The 12,644-nt window shown below is 44.8% G+C and overlaps 1 protein-coding gene across 1 annotated transcript; it reads right to left on the reverse strand.

Annotated features, from left to right (window-relative positions):
* Positions 1-9,054: 9,054 nt before the first annotated feature.
* On the reverse strand, positions 9,055-11,539 carry Il1f10 (interleukin 1 family member 10). Its single transcript, XM_052723148.1, has 4 exons — positions 11,508-11,539; positions 9,969-10,054; positions 9,544-9,671; positions 9,055-9,267 (listed from the first exon to the last, which is right to left on the reverse strand). Exons 1-4 carry the CDS (start codon positions 11,537-11,539, stop codon positions 9,055-9,057), a joined length of 459 nt encoding a protein of 152 aa, XP_052579108.1.
* Between the last annotated feature and the right edge of the window lie 1,105 nt (positions 11,540-12,644).

Genomic DNA, 12,644 nt, shown 5'->3' on the forward strand with positions numbered 1-12,644 from the left:
CAGTCCAAGCATTAGGGACAGCCTCTGTTCCTATTGTTAGGAGTCCCACAGGTAGAACAAGCTACATCTGTCATATATATGTAGAGGGCCTAGGTCGGTCCCAAGCAGGATCTCTGGTTGTTGGTTTAGACTCTCAGTTCCCACGAGTCAGGTTAGTTGTTTTTGTGGGGTTTCTTGTGATGTCCTTGGCTCCTCTGGCTCCTACAATCCTTCCTCCCTCTCTTTTGCAGGATTCCCCGAGCTAGGCCTAATGTTGGCTGTGGGTCTCTACATCTGTTTCTATCAGTTACTGGATGAAGGCTCTCTGATGACAATTGGGGTAGTCACCAATCTGATCATAGGAGTCTTAGCTGGGGTCATTCTTACAGATTCATGGGAGTTTGTTTCCCTTGCATCAGGTTTCTACCTGACCCCCCTTTCTGGTCATTTCTTTCAGTACTCTCCCTCCCCCAACCCAAGTCCCCAAGTTCCCATCCCAATCTGCCTCCAGTCCACCTAGAAGATCTCTTCTATTTCCCCTTCCCCAGGGAGATCTGTGAGTCTCCCCTTGGGTCCTCCTTGTCCCATTTTCAAGAGGTTAATTGAAGCTTTCAGGAAATCCACCAATCTGGGCTCCTCACACCACAAAGGAAAAGTTCTTCTGGGCCACCATATTAATAGCCAGTCAGCTCCTGACAGGTATAGAAAGCTTCAGAAATCACAGATATAACCTCTGACTACACAGACTCAAGTGTTAAATAAACAGACTTCTCTGTATTCAAAACCGAGCAAAAAGGAACGGAGAAAGGAGTCCAAATGATTGTGATTGCCCTTGTAGATGCCATTTGCCAAGCCCATCTTTCAAGTGATCTCTCTCACAAGCCTCAAATGACAGAAACTCAGTCTGCTTCAAATGTGAAGACCCAGGCCACCAGACACATGAATGTATCAAATGTGCCCCAACTCTATGACCATGCCATTATGTAAGGATCCAGAGGATTGGCCCTGCTCCTAGAAGAGGAGAGGACCAGCTCCTGGTGGGAACATCTTACAGAAGTAAAGGTGCCCAGGGAAACAGTCTTGCAGACACAAAAGCTGACACAAAAGCTGACGGCAGGTTTCCAAACCAACCTCCATTCACATGGTTAATGCAATCGTGTCCTGTGTACTCATGTAATTGTTTCTATGTCATTTTTATGTTAAAACAACACGGGACAGAGGTCAGTCTGCTCCTTGGTTTTTATTTCAGGCTTAAACATATTTTGGCATGGTTAATTAAAAAAAAATGACTTGCTGGAATTCTTGAAGGGACTGGTCCTTTGGAAAGATAACCGCAGGATCTCCATGACTGAGAGGAGTTTTGGTGAGGGTCACTGATGATGGTGTGCTAGAAGCCAGAGCCCTTGAACCAGACCAATGACTCATCGCAGTGAACATTTTGTGGGTAGGGCTGATTGGGTACAATTGGCTGATTAACAAAAGGGTACACTGTGTGACGGGCCACGGCTCCCAATGCCACCAGGATGAATGAAGAGGTGCTGGAGAGACAGAGGAGTGAGGTGAGTTTTTTTGTTTGTTTTGTTTTGAATTAATTGGGGGGGGGCTTGTTGCAGGGGTGAGGGGCAGATATGGATGGACTTGGAGGTGAGCAGGATTGAGATGCATGATGTGAAATTCTGAAAGAATCAATAAAGAATTATGTTTAAAAAAGTGTGCATGCATGAGTGCATTCATGCCTGTGTGTGTGTGTGTGTGTGTGTGTGTGTGTGTGTGTGTGTGTGTGTCATACACACATGTGTGCATGTGTACATGTGTGTTTTGGATTATCTTAAAAGGCTTTATAAATACATGCTGCCTTGTAAGCTTAGGCACTCTTCTTTAACTCCACTGAATGGTATTTTGGATTTATTAAGTGTTTCATAAAACCTTAAAATGCTACTTGTTTATGAAATCCAATATTCAATGGAGTTATTAAGCTATGAAATTTAACACTGGATATAGATTTTTGGTAAGGATTTCCTTTCAAATTAGGTTCTGGAAAAAATTTTAATGTTAATAGTGAAGGATAGCAAAAAATAAAAGGACATAAAATACTTTATGTTAATCAAAACACCTTCAAATGATGTACATTAAAATCTTCCTGTTAGACTAGTTCCTATAGATTTCTTTTTCAAGAGTATTCTTAATCTACTAGTGATAAATGTAAGATTTTATGAAGACTATAATATATGTAAAATGGTGGTTATGTGTACATACTTGTCAAAGACCTTTATGTTAAATTTCCTTTTCAGAATCAAAATTCAGGTGATGTAATCCCAACAAGCAATAAAATTCAGAATCTAGGTAAGTTTATTCTATACTTAAAAAAAAGAATGTAGTAACTTTCATTTACTACATTTTTAAGAAAACAATAATAACTAATATCTTGTATTTTAAGAAAAAATTTAACGCCGGGCGGTGGTGGCTCACGCCTTTAATCCCAGCACTTGGGAGGCAGAGGCAGGCGGATCTCTGTGAGTTCGAGGCCAGCCTGGGCTACAAAGTGAGTTCCAGGAAAGGCGCAAAACTACACAGAGAAACCCTGTCTCAAAAAACCAAAAAAAAAAAAAAAAAAAAAAAAAAAAAAATTGAAGTAAAGTTGTGACATTGAGATATAAAAACTATTGTCTATCTACCTGTGTTTCTTTTAACAACAAAAACCAAACAAATAGGTTTGCAAAGTTCTTGTCCAATTTAAAACTAAAAACAATCAGGTCATTTAAAAACCAAGCTGTGGGGACCAGTGAGGCGGCTCAGCAGGGGCAGGTACTTGTTGCCAAATTTGACAACCTGAGTTTGATCCCTAGGATTTACATTGTAGATGAGAGAACCAAGTCTCCCAAGTTGTCCTCTGACCTACACACACACACACACACACACACACACACACACACACACACACACACACCAAAGAAAATAGATCTGAAATAAATAAATAAATAAATAAATAAGTAAATAAATTTGGCATTTGGTGATTCCAACAACAGAAACAAAATAAAGATAGCTAAGGCCCAGAGGAAGCAAGTTACAAGCTCACTTGATAGCTTTGCCCCAGGGAATGAAATATTTCCATAGACAGATAAGCGCTTACTACCTTAAGCAAGCACTAGATTGGAGAAAATTTATACAGAAGCAATACTTGCCACAGCTATGGGAAAGCAGGGTGCTGGAAAGGAGTTGCCCTCAGTAGGGAACTAGGAAACATCTTTTCACTTTCTGCAAAGGAAGAGGTCCTATTGTTTGAAAGGAGGCTGGGATCCCTTCAAAGATCAATGACACTCATGGCTCCCTAATAAAAGCTCCCCCACCCCAAATGTAATTTCTTTCCCAATATCAGGGCTTTGTTCTCTAACTTAATTGGTGACTCAGGAACTTGTATAGTAACCAGTGTTAGTAAAAAATTGCCCCAAAGCCAAAGGAGCTAGGGCCATCAGTCCCTTGGGAATTGCCCCATACCTGTTACAATAACAGTGGACTCCCTCATTGGGAGTGTCAAAACTCAGACCCGTAGCTTACTTCACCACCTGGAATTTGTAGCAAGTGAATATCTAAGATGCTTATAAACTAGAATAGCTAAAGCAGTTCTGATAGATGACTCTTGTCACAAATATAAATGCCTTCTGATGTTTACAGAACCTCATTAGGGTGGATAAAGACCCATCCTACTCAGACTAAACGAACTCAATAGTTACGCTCTGAATTCTTTACCTTTTTGTGTTTCTACAGCCTTGGGGACACCTTAAGGACAAGGCCACTTGCACAGACAGCTAAAAGGCTAAAAGACTTCGAGATTCTCTTCAACCAAAGGATATCTTAGCTTCTTCTTCTTCTTCTTCTTCTTCTTCTTCTTCTTCTTCTTCTTCTTCTTCTTCTTCTTCTTCTTCTTCTTCTTCTTTTTCTTTTTTTGAGACAGGGTATCTCTGTGTAGCTTTGGTGCCTTTCCTGGAACTTGCTCTGTAACCCAGGCTAGCCTCGAACTCACAGAGATCCGCCTGGTTCTGCCTCCTGAGTGCTGGGATTAAAGGCATGCGCCAATGCCATCTGGTTATCTTAGCTTCTTAAATACAAAGATGGGATCTTTTCATAAGCAAATAGCTATAAACTCACAATGTTTTAGTTTTATTTATGTATTTATATTTTGATACTGTTGATATTCTGTTGCAACCCCACACTAGCTTCCTTTTGATTTGTTCTACCATTAGATTCCTTTTTAAAAATTGTAGGTTTGGGTTTTTCCACATTCTCAATCATTAAGTGTTTTTCAATAGTCAAAGGGACCATGCCCCTAGGAATAACCTAACCAAAGATGGCTCTTCTGGACCAAGCATGGCAGTGGCTTCCTTGGATCCTGTCTTTTCAGGAGACATAGATTGGCATACCTATGTTACTCTTACTTAGGCCTTGTACCATTGATCTTGTAAAATTTGTGTCTTCCAGGATATGATAGTCTCAAACTAGTTCTTCATGATGCAACTTCTACTAGCTGTGGTTCAAGCCCTCCTCTCCAGTTAGGAGATAAAGTATGGAGAGAGTTAAACAGCTGCTCTTAGGCAGAGTCTCTGTCCCTCATCAGCACAGACAAAATTATAGAAGACTGAGCCTATTATTCAAGTGCCCCCCAAATATTTCTGGGCTACAGCTCTCAGGGGTGGAATTGGGTCATGAGAGCAGGATGTAGAGAGACATCAAGATTGATGTGTCAAAGAAGCCAGCAGAAGCCTGGACATCTCTCCTAGATGGACTATATGAAACTGAATTGTTAAAAAAATAATCCTTTGAATTCCAGTGTGGGAAAATTGGGTGCTATTAAATGACACATAAAGGATTAGGGTGCTGCTGTGGCAGGGGCTCCTGAGTCCTGGTCCAGGCCACTTCCATTCTCAGGAGTGTGTTTCCTCAACAAACTGCTTCCCTTTTGTTCACTACCTGTGTGTTCCCACCCCAACTCTTCATCCCATGACATAAAAACTTGGAGGTCTTAGCAGGTGTCCTCTGGACTCAGATACACACCTATAACAGCATGGTGTCTGGTGGACTTGTCTTTGGAGAACAGTACAGCGGCCACTGTGGCGGCAGCAGGGTGGAACAGAAAAGAGCACGCAAGAAAGATCACAGAGAACCCATTTTCCCATACAGGCATGACCCTTCAGTGCAGGGTTCTTTAAAATCAGTTTGGAAAATACATAGCTAGGAGACACTTGAGTCTGCAGCCTTCTGTGTGGACAAGCTCATGTGGGAGGAAGGCGTATGTGTTGTCTGAGGACATCTGTGCAAAAAACAACAACAACAACAACAACAAAAAACAACAACAACAAAAAACCAGCAACAACAAAACCCAACCAACCAACCAAACAAACAAACAAAAAACCAATGCTAAGAGTGAACTAAGAGTGAATTTGTGTTTTAATATCACAGACACAGACACATGCACACACAGACAGACACAGAGACACAGAGAGACACAGACACACAGACACAGACACACACACAGACACACACACACACACACACACACACACACACACACACACACACACACACACACACACACACACACACACACACACGGCTCCGGGCTTCTAGAGAACAGGTCTCTTGTCACAGGCATGGTGTGAAACTTTTTAATGGCAGAAACAGTGAGGCAGAGCTTCTTCAGCGATGTAGAGCTACACTTCCTGTTTGAAAGCGAGGCGAGATGGGGCACAGGCTGAAAGACAGGCGTTATGAAGCATTCAAATTAAATTCGGTGAAATTGCTCACCAGGACTCACAGCCTCCCAGAGCAAAGCTGAACTTTGTCGCCACCTTGAGTCCAAATGGTAAATTGCACATTCCCCATTTTAGAACTAGGCTTCAAGGATCTGACCTTGCTTAGGAGTCAGCACCTTGGTAGGCAGAGATGATACTGGGATTTCTCTAGTAGGTAGACTGTTTGTTCACATAGCATCACAGTAAACTGTTTAGTTATGCAAATGTGAAATCCAACTTAAAATGTGGTCAAATAATCCAAATGCCAATACATCAGCTTTTTGATTTTTGCTGACTGATACCCAGGATAACATGATGCTCCTTTACTTACTTTTTCTTTCCTAAGCCTGGATTGCCTTCGCTTGACCTAACGTGTGTCATGTATCTAGGGATGTTTTGTGTGTGCTTCATGTAGTTGTTCACTGCGTCTACAGTGATGTTCAAGTTGGTTTCTTAAAATAAAAATCTGGTCCAAAGAGAAATATCAGTCAATGTAAAATTTCAATCTTGGGTTGAATGATTTAGGAGACTTTGAACATATTGCCCTCTAGGGTAGAGTTGATCTAGAACCTCTTGAAATGAATCCTGTAAGTGAACTGCTGCATACATTAAATTCTTTGGCAGATATACACAGTCTGCATCCAGGGCACTCATGTGTGTGCGCACACACCATGCACACCATACACACACAGCCACATGCATTTCCTTGCCAACCCACCAAGTTCCTGAGTGCCACCTAAGAGGTCTTCACGCTGTGTACCAGCCGCTCTTCCTGTCCCCACACCCACCATTCTAAGATGTAGAAGAGTGGATAAGATCTTGAGTGTGCCTCTCCCACACATTTACATAATTATAACATCTGTAGCCTGGTTGAGAAGATGGTGTGTTTTTTCTAGGGAGGAGAAGGAATTTAAGTACGAGTCTTGGTATATGGCAGAAAAGCATCCCTGGAATTCCTGAATTCTACCTGTCAGAAGTAGCTTCCCCCATTTTTGATTTTTGACACCCTCCCCCCTGCCACTAATTTTACCCGAGCTCTGCAGGACGTGAGTTTTTCTTGATTTTTCTGATTTATTTATTTATCTTGGTGTATTGGGGTGGCAGTAGGGATGCACCATGGCCCACATGTGGAGGTCAGAAGACAACTTCCGGAAGTTGGTTCTCTCCTTCCACCATATGGGCTCCAGAAATCAAACTCAGATCATCAAGCTCATGAGCAAATGAATGCCTTTTCCAAGGAAGCCACTTCAACATCCCCAGAGTGTGTTTTTTCCCCTAGTGTTGGACATGTCAGGCAAGTGATCTCCCACTAAGCTAAGCTCTCAGCCTCATTCCTGCCCAGTCTGAAACAAGGTGATCTGCTTCATAATGTCAGCTCTCCTTCCTGTACACTGTGTGTCCTTGAAGGGCAGAGGCCATGCCTTCAAGGCCTTTGGGTCTTCTTCCCAGCACCAATGTAAACTTAGCAAATACCAGATCCTGAAAGTATCTTTTGTCTGTGCAGAGAATGGGGTTCTGCTGGTGCCAGGAGGCCTGATGTGCCTGGGTGGCCCATGGGCACAGATCGAGGAGGCCACCAAGAATGAGTGATCATTGTTAAAATAATTAACTGGGAGCCTATTCTAAATCTTGAGTTCCTACTTTACCACACCAATGTGCAGCTCAGAGAATGGTCATAGTCTAAGAAAATGAAACTTAGATTAACTAACCAGAAACTGCCAGCTAACCTCTAATTAGAAGCTCAAACAATTAGAAACTACTGACTAACATTTAAGCTGGGACTTTCCACTTGAAGCAATCAAATTTTTCTTCCCCTTGTTTCCTGAATGCCTTCTAAAACTATTCCCCCTATCCTCCAAGGAGCCCCCCTTGGTAAATCCCTAAACAACTTGTCATTTGGTGCTGCCTGGCTCACGAATCACTCAGATAAACTCTAACATGCCTAGGCTTATGATTTTATCGTCTAGCTCACAATAGAAGGAGGCATGCACCACTGTGATGGGTCAGGCTACCCATGGGACCAGAGCACAGAAACTGACCTCTGGAGGTACCTGATTGTGGGGTGAGGCTGCGGGGCTGAGGGGAGGCTCTGGTAGCATCTAGGTCAGTTCAGGGATGATCACAGGAGCCCTGCATGGAATACCAGATGATTCCTGTGGCCCTCCCAGATACGGCCTAAAGTCCTTTGCAAGTCATTCACAATTGGACTCCACCCATCTTCCTGTTTTAATTTTCAGCTACTCCTTAACCGCAAGCCTTGGGTTCCAGCCAAATGGATGACACATCATACCCCAGACATGCCTGGGGCTCCCCTCCATCACACCTTCCTGAACTGTTGATTCTACCTAGAATGCCTGACCTCATATTCTCTGACAGGAAAACTTGTTTTCCTTTGAGTCCAGGGTTAGATGCCCCTTTGTGCAGCCCTGCTCTTTCCGGGTAGCTCTCCTCATCAGTCCACCTTGCACTAAATCTCTTTTTGGATCATATCCTGAGTATCTAACGAGAACCTCACGGTCACCTTCCCAGTCAAGATCTTGTATGCAGAACCTTTTGTACTCCAGCACTGCTCTAGACACTGGTGACACAAGAGTGCCAGCAGCTCACCCCTCACTGAACCAGGACAGTACAGGCTAGATGGTGCCATGTTAGAGCAGGGACATAGATTTTCTAAGAAATGAAAAATTGCTGGGGCTCTTGGGCAAAGGGTGCAACCATAAACTCTCAGAAGAGTCCAGCCTGATATTCTGGGTTGTGGCATCCCCTCGACACAGGGACTCCACTGGACCCAACATCCAAGACAATTTGTGGGTGTCTTTCCAAGAAATCACCAGGGTACCTATACCCTTTGAATTGCATATGAAACACGGCTGCTTCAATAAACTACCACAGACTCAGCGGCTTGAAACAATGGAAGTATATTATTGTACAATTCTGGAGGCCAGAAAACTCTGAAATCGGTGTCAGGAGAGCTCTTGCCTTTTCCAGTTTCTAGAAATCACTCACATTCATCATCTCATGGTCCCTATCTCTACCCTCAAATTTAGTAGCGACGTTTATCCCAGTCTCTTTCCGACTCCTTCTTTCTCATGAGGCCTCATATGATTTCTTTGGGTCAAACGGACCACGAAGGAAACGTCCCTTTTGCCATTTAATGTAACATAGTTACAGATTCTGGGGAGTAAGGCTTTCAGACATCATTGGTGGACCATCATTCTGCCTCCCACAGACTCTGAGCAAGATGGGCTCAGTTTGGGGGCACTAGGTTGGACTTCAGTCTCATGCCTCCTTACCGACTCTGTTCAAAGTAGAACTCAGTACGGGTAGAGGGTTCACTGTCTTTGGTAAGCTGCACTGGCTGCTGGGGCTCATCTGGGCCACAGAGGAACCAGCCAGGGCACGCAGCAGCCTCGAGCCTGAAGGCGGAGCCCAGGCTTCTCTGGAAAAAGGTGAAGCGGGTGGTTTGTTCACCGCCCTTGTACAGGTCCTCGATGCTCACATCCTGCGGGGAGAAGAGAGCCAGCTGTGAGATGAGATGAGCGTTCTGTTTGGGGCGTCAGGTCCTAACGGCTCAGGAGCTTGGCCAAAGAACTCAATAGAAAAGAGCTTTACTCAAGGATGCTCCTTCTGCAGATACCAAAAGGCGAGGATCCCCTTGCTGGAGGCAAAGAGAGAGATGGAGGACAAGAGGGGGGGGGGGGACACATGCAAGATGCTATTGCAATCCGGGGGCAAGACTGACTTGGTGTGTCCTCCAGAAGGAGGAGGGGTCTCTCACCTCCAGCCTCAGGGATGGCCCCTCTCTTGTCTCAACACACGCCAGGCAGCAACTTCCTCCCTGGATCCCCAGGAAGATGGGTACCTTGGAGCGGTCCAGGCCTCGGTTAGGAAGGATACAGATCTTCTCTGGGAGGTAAGAGAGAGTTCAATTCAGGCAGTGAAGGGACCGCAGACGGAAGGCTTTTAGCAAGATAGGACTCAGCAAGGAGCAGCTGGGCCCGGGAACAGCCGGCCTGTTTCTGCATGGAGACAGTAGGGTGAGCAGAACTCACCAGGACAGGCTGAAGCTGCCCCTCACCTCTTCTCATTACCATGGGGACAGCATTCTCATGTCTCTAAAGACATGAGAGAAGAAATGAGTCAAGGGCCTGTAACAGGCAGAGATTGGGCAAGTCCCAGAAGAGAGGCCCCCCGGAGGCTCACCTGGGCTACAGTTGTCTGAATCAGGGTCTCCCACCAGGAGCTGGCCATTCCGTGTGTACAAAACCTTTTGATGCGCATCTTTGATTCTGAAATAGGAGGGCAAGGTTAATGGCCTACTGTCTTCAGGGATCATTGTGTCTTTCAATCCCTGCACTCTGGACCACCACACTGAGCCTTTGGTAAGTTCACCATTTCCAGAGAGGAGAGAGACACTGCTCCAATAAGGGCAGAAACAGTTCCTAGGCTCATGATAGTCAGAGGCTCCCGTAAGTGACAGTGGCCAGTGCCTTCTAGGTGAAGAGATAGAGGATGTTTTTATGGCTGTCTGAGTAGTTGCTTTGAGACTCAGGTATCCTGGGAACACAGTGCGTCTTATCCCAGATTTCTGGGCCTGCTTTTTTGTTTTGTTTTTTGACAGAACCACTCATTAATGAAGGAATTGAGGATGTAATAAGTGTGATTTGCTTTGTAAACTTAAAGAAAAGAGAAATCTGAAAATAAAGTCTATGTCACTAGATTCTGACCCCATTCTGGCCATGGTGAGGTAAACTCTGGGTGGACCAAATATAGGAGGCCGAACCAGAACTAGATCAGGGCCTGATTAGTCATTGGGGATGGCTGTGTATCTAATGACCTGCCTGGGAGGGTAAGTATGCATCAGGGAAGCTGGGGAGAAACTGTCACGCACGTGAAACATCAAAACCATGCCTGTTATTAGCCTAGTTGCCCAGCTGGTTCCAGAGATGCCCATCAATTGCTCTCAGAGCCCAGGGAGCTCCCAATACCTTTGAGAGCAGAACATCTGGAACAATGCCACCACCTCCAGGAGCCCTTCTGACTCTGCCGCAGCTGGTAATGGCTGTTTAAGAACACTATTGTTTTTAAAGCAGGCTCACTTGTTCATTAAGAACAAAGGTCAGTGAAGACCTTGCCACCTGGCATTCTTTGCAGACTTGGGGAACTGGGTGGGACTTAATAGTTCACCTGCTGGAGCATTCTATTTAGACACCACTAAGTGTGTCAAGGGAGCAGTGTGGTGGTAAATTCTTTAATCCCAGCACTTGGAAGGCAGAGGTGAGCAGAGCTCTGTGAGTTTGAGGTCACCCGAATGCACATAGCAAGTTCCAGGCTAGCCAGGGCTATAGTGAAACTTTTTTTTTTTTTTTTTTAAGATCCAGGCATCAGTTAAGGTCACCTTAAAAATGCTGCCACTGGAACTCAAGATTGTTTGAGCTTTCTAAAGCTAGATATATCAGTTCAGAGAACATGGAGTCTGAGCCCACCCTCGGCTTCTGGGTAGTTGTATGGCATGGAGGAAAATTATGCAACCTCTTGGAGCCTCAATTTCCAGATCTGTGAAATGGACTTAGCAATACTCTCCTTACAAATTTCTTAGTCTGCCACCAAGAATGACGAAGGATGAAGAGTGATTATTCAATGCTTGAGTTTTTGCGGCCAGAGGGAGCTTCGTTCCTTTGACTCAGCCTTTTCCCTTCTCGTGTGATTCCCCCGACCCCTTGACTGAGAAAAATTACTTACATGTAGTATCTTGCCATGGGAAGGGAGCACATTCCTTTAGTGAGAGTGTCTGGTCTTTACTGCGGAAAAGAAGAAAAAAGCTGTCAGAAAAGCAGAGGTGCGTATTTGGGGGCAGCCATCCCGAGGCTCAGAGTTACCCAGCCACAAGCCGTCCCCACCCCTAGGCATTACGGAATCCACTATGGTCTCCCCACCCTCCCAGCTCTAGGCAGCTCTGCCTTTTCCTTATTCCTGGCCATTAGAGCAGGTTTTGCCGGCAGAGGTGTGAGCCTAGGACTCATCCGTCTGCTGATGCCAGCTCTTAGAATCTAGAGAGCAGATTCACCTGAATAGCCTACCATCTCACTTCCCAGGCTCAGAGGTGGGTGCTCCACAGATTGGGGATAACCTCAGTGCAGATCCAGTCCCATTTCCCAGCCTGGCTGGACAGTCATCCTGCTCTGTCCCAGTCACCCAGCAGGGAGTAAAACACTTAGCCTAGGGAAGAACAACTCAGCCGGGGAGGATAAGCAGGGTTTGAAGGTTAGGAAGCATCATTCCTGGGAACTGGAGCTGCTGACATGTGTGAAGAGTCTGTCCAAATGCCTCTCTTTTTTTTTTTTTCCCCAGGTGAAAATCAGAACAGGGTTGATAAACCGAGACTTGTGCTTTTGAAAATGAGCACTGTGATGTGAAGAGAGTGACCTATATAAACCCCAAGCCACAGAAGATTCCCAGGACTGTGTTCTTTCCTGGAGGAGTATCCTATCCCAGAGTTTCCAGCTAAAATGATCACCCAGAAAGTCCAATCCAGAATAGCACACAAGAAACTCAGAACAGATCTAAGCAGAACAGCTCCCAAGAGTGAATGCAGGGATGCCTGGGCCTGAGGCTTACTGAGTAGATCTGATTCATGCCAAGCAGGAAGGGGGATAAAAAAGAAGTAATTGCCGGGCGGTGGTGGCACACGCCTTTAATCCCAGCACTCGGGAGGCAGAGCCAGGCGGATCTCTATGAGTTCGAGGCCAGCCTGGGCTACCAAGTGAGTTCCAGGAAAGGCGCAAAACTACACAGAGAAACCCTGTCTTGAAAAACCAAAAAAAAAAAAAAAAAAAAAAAAAAAAAAGAAGTAATTATGTAAGAAAGTAGAAAATGAGA

Source organism: Peromyscus californicus, unplaced genomic scaffold (assembly GCF_007827085.1).
Source record: "Peromyscus californicus insignis strain IS unplaced genomic scaffold, ASM782708v3 Scaffold_7__1_contigs__length_154581171, whole genome shotgun sequence".
NCBI lineage: Eukaryota > Metazoa > Chordata > Mammalia > Rodentia > Cricetidae > Peromyscus > Peromyscus californicus.

Coding starts and splice junctions, on each gene's coding strand:
- Il1f10 (XM_052723148.1), bottom strand. CDS start 11,539: ATGTGCTCCCTTCCCATGGCAAGATACTACAT. Junction 9,672..9,968: donor TTCAGACAACTGTAGCCCAG/GTGAGCCTCCGG, acceptor CTTACCTCCCAG/AGAAGATCTGTATCCTTCCT. Junction 9,268..9,543: donor GGCCATCCCTGAGGCTGGAG/GTGAGAGACCCC, acceptor TTCTCCCCGCAG/GATGTGAGCATCGAGGACCT.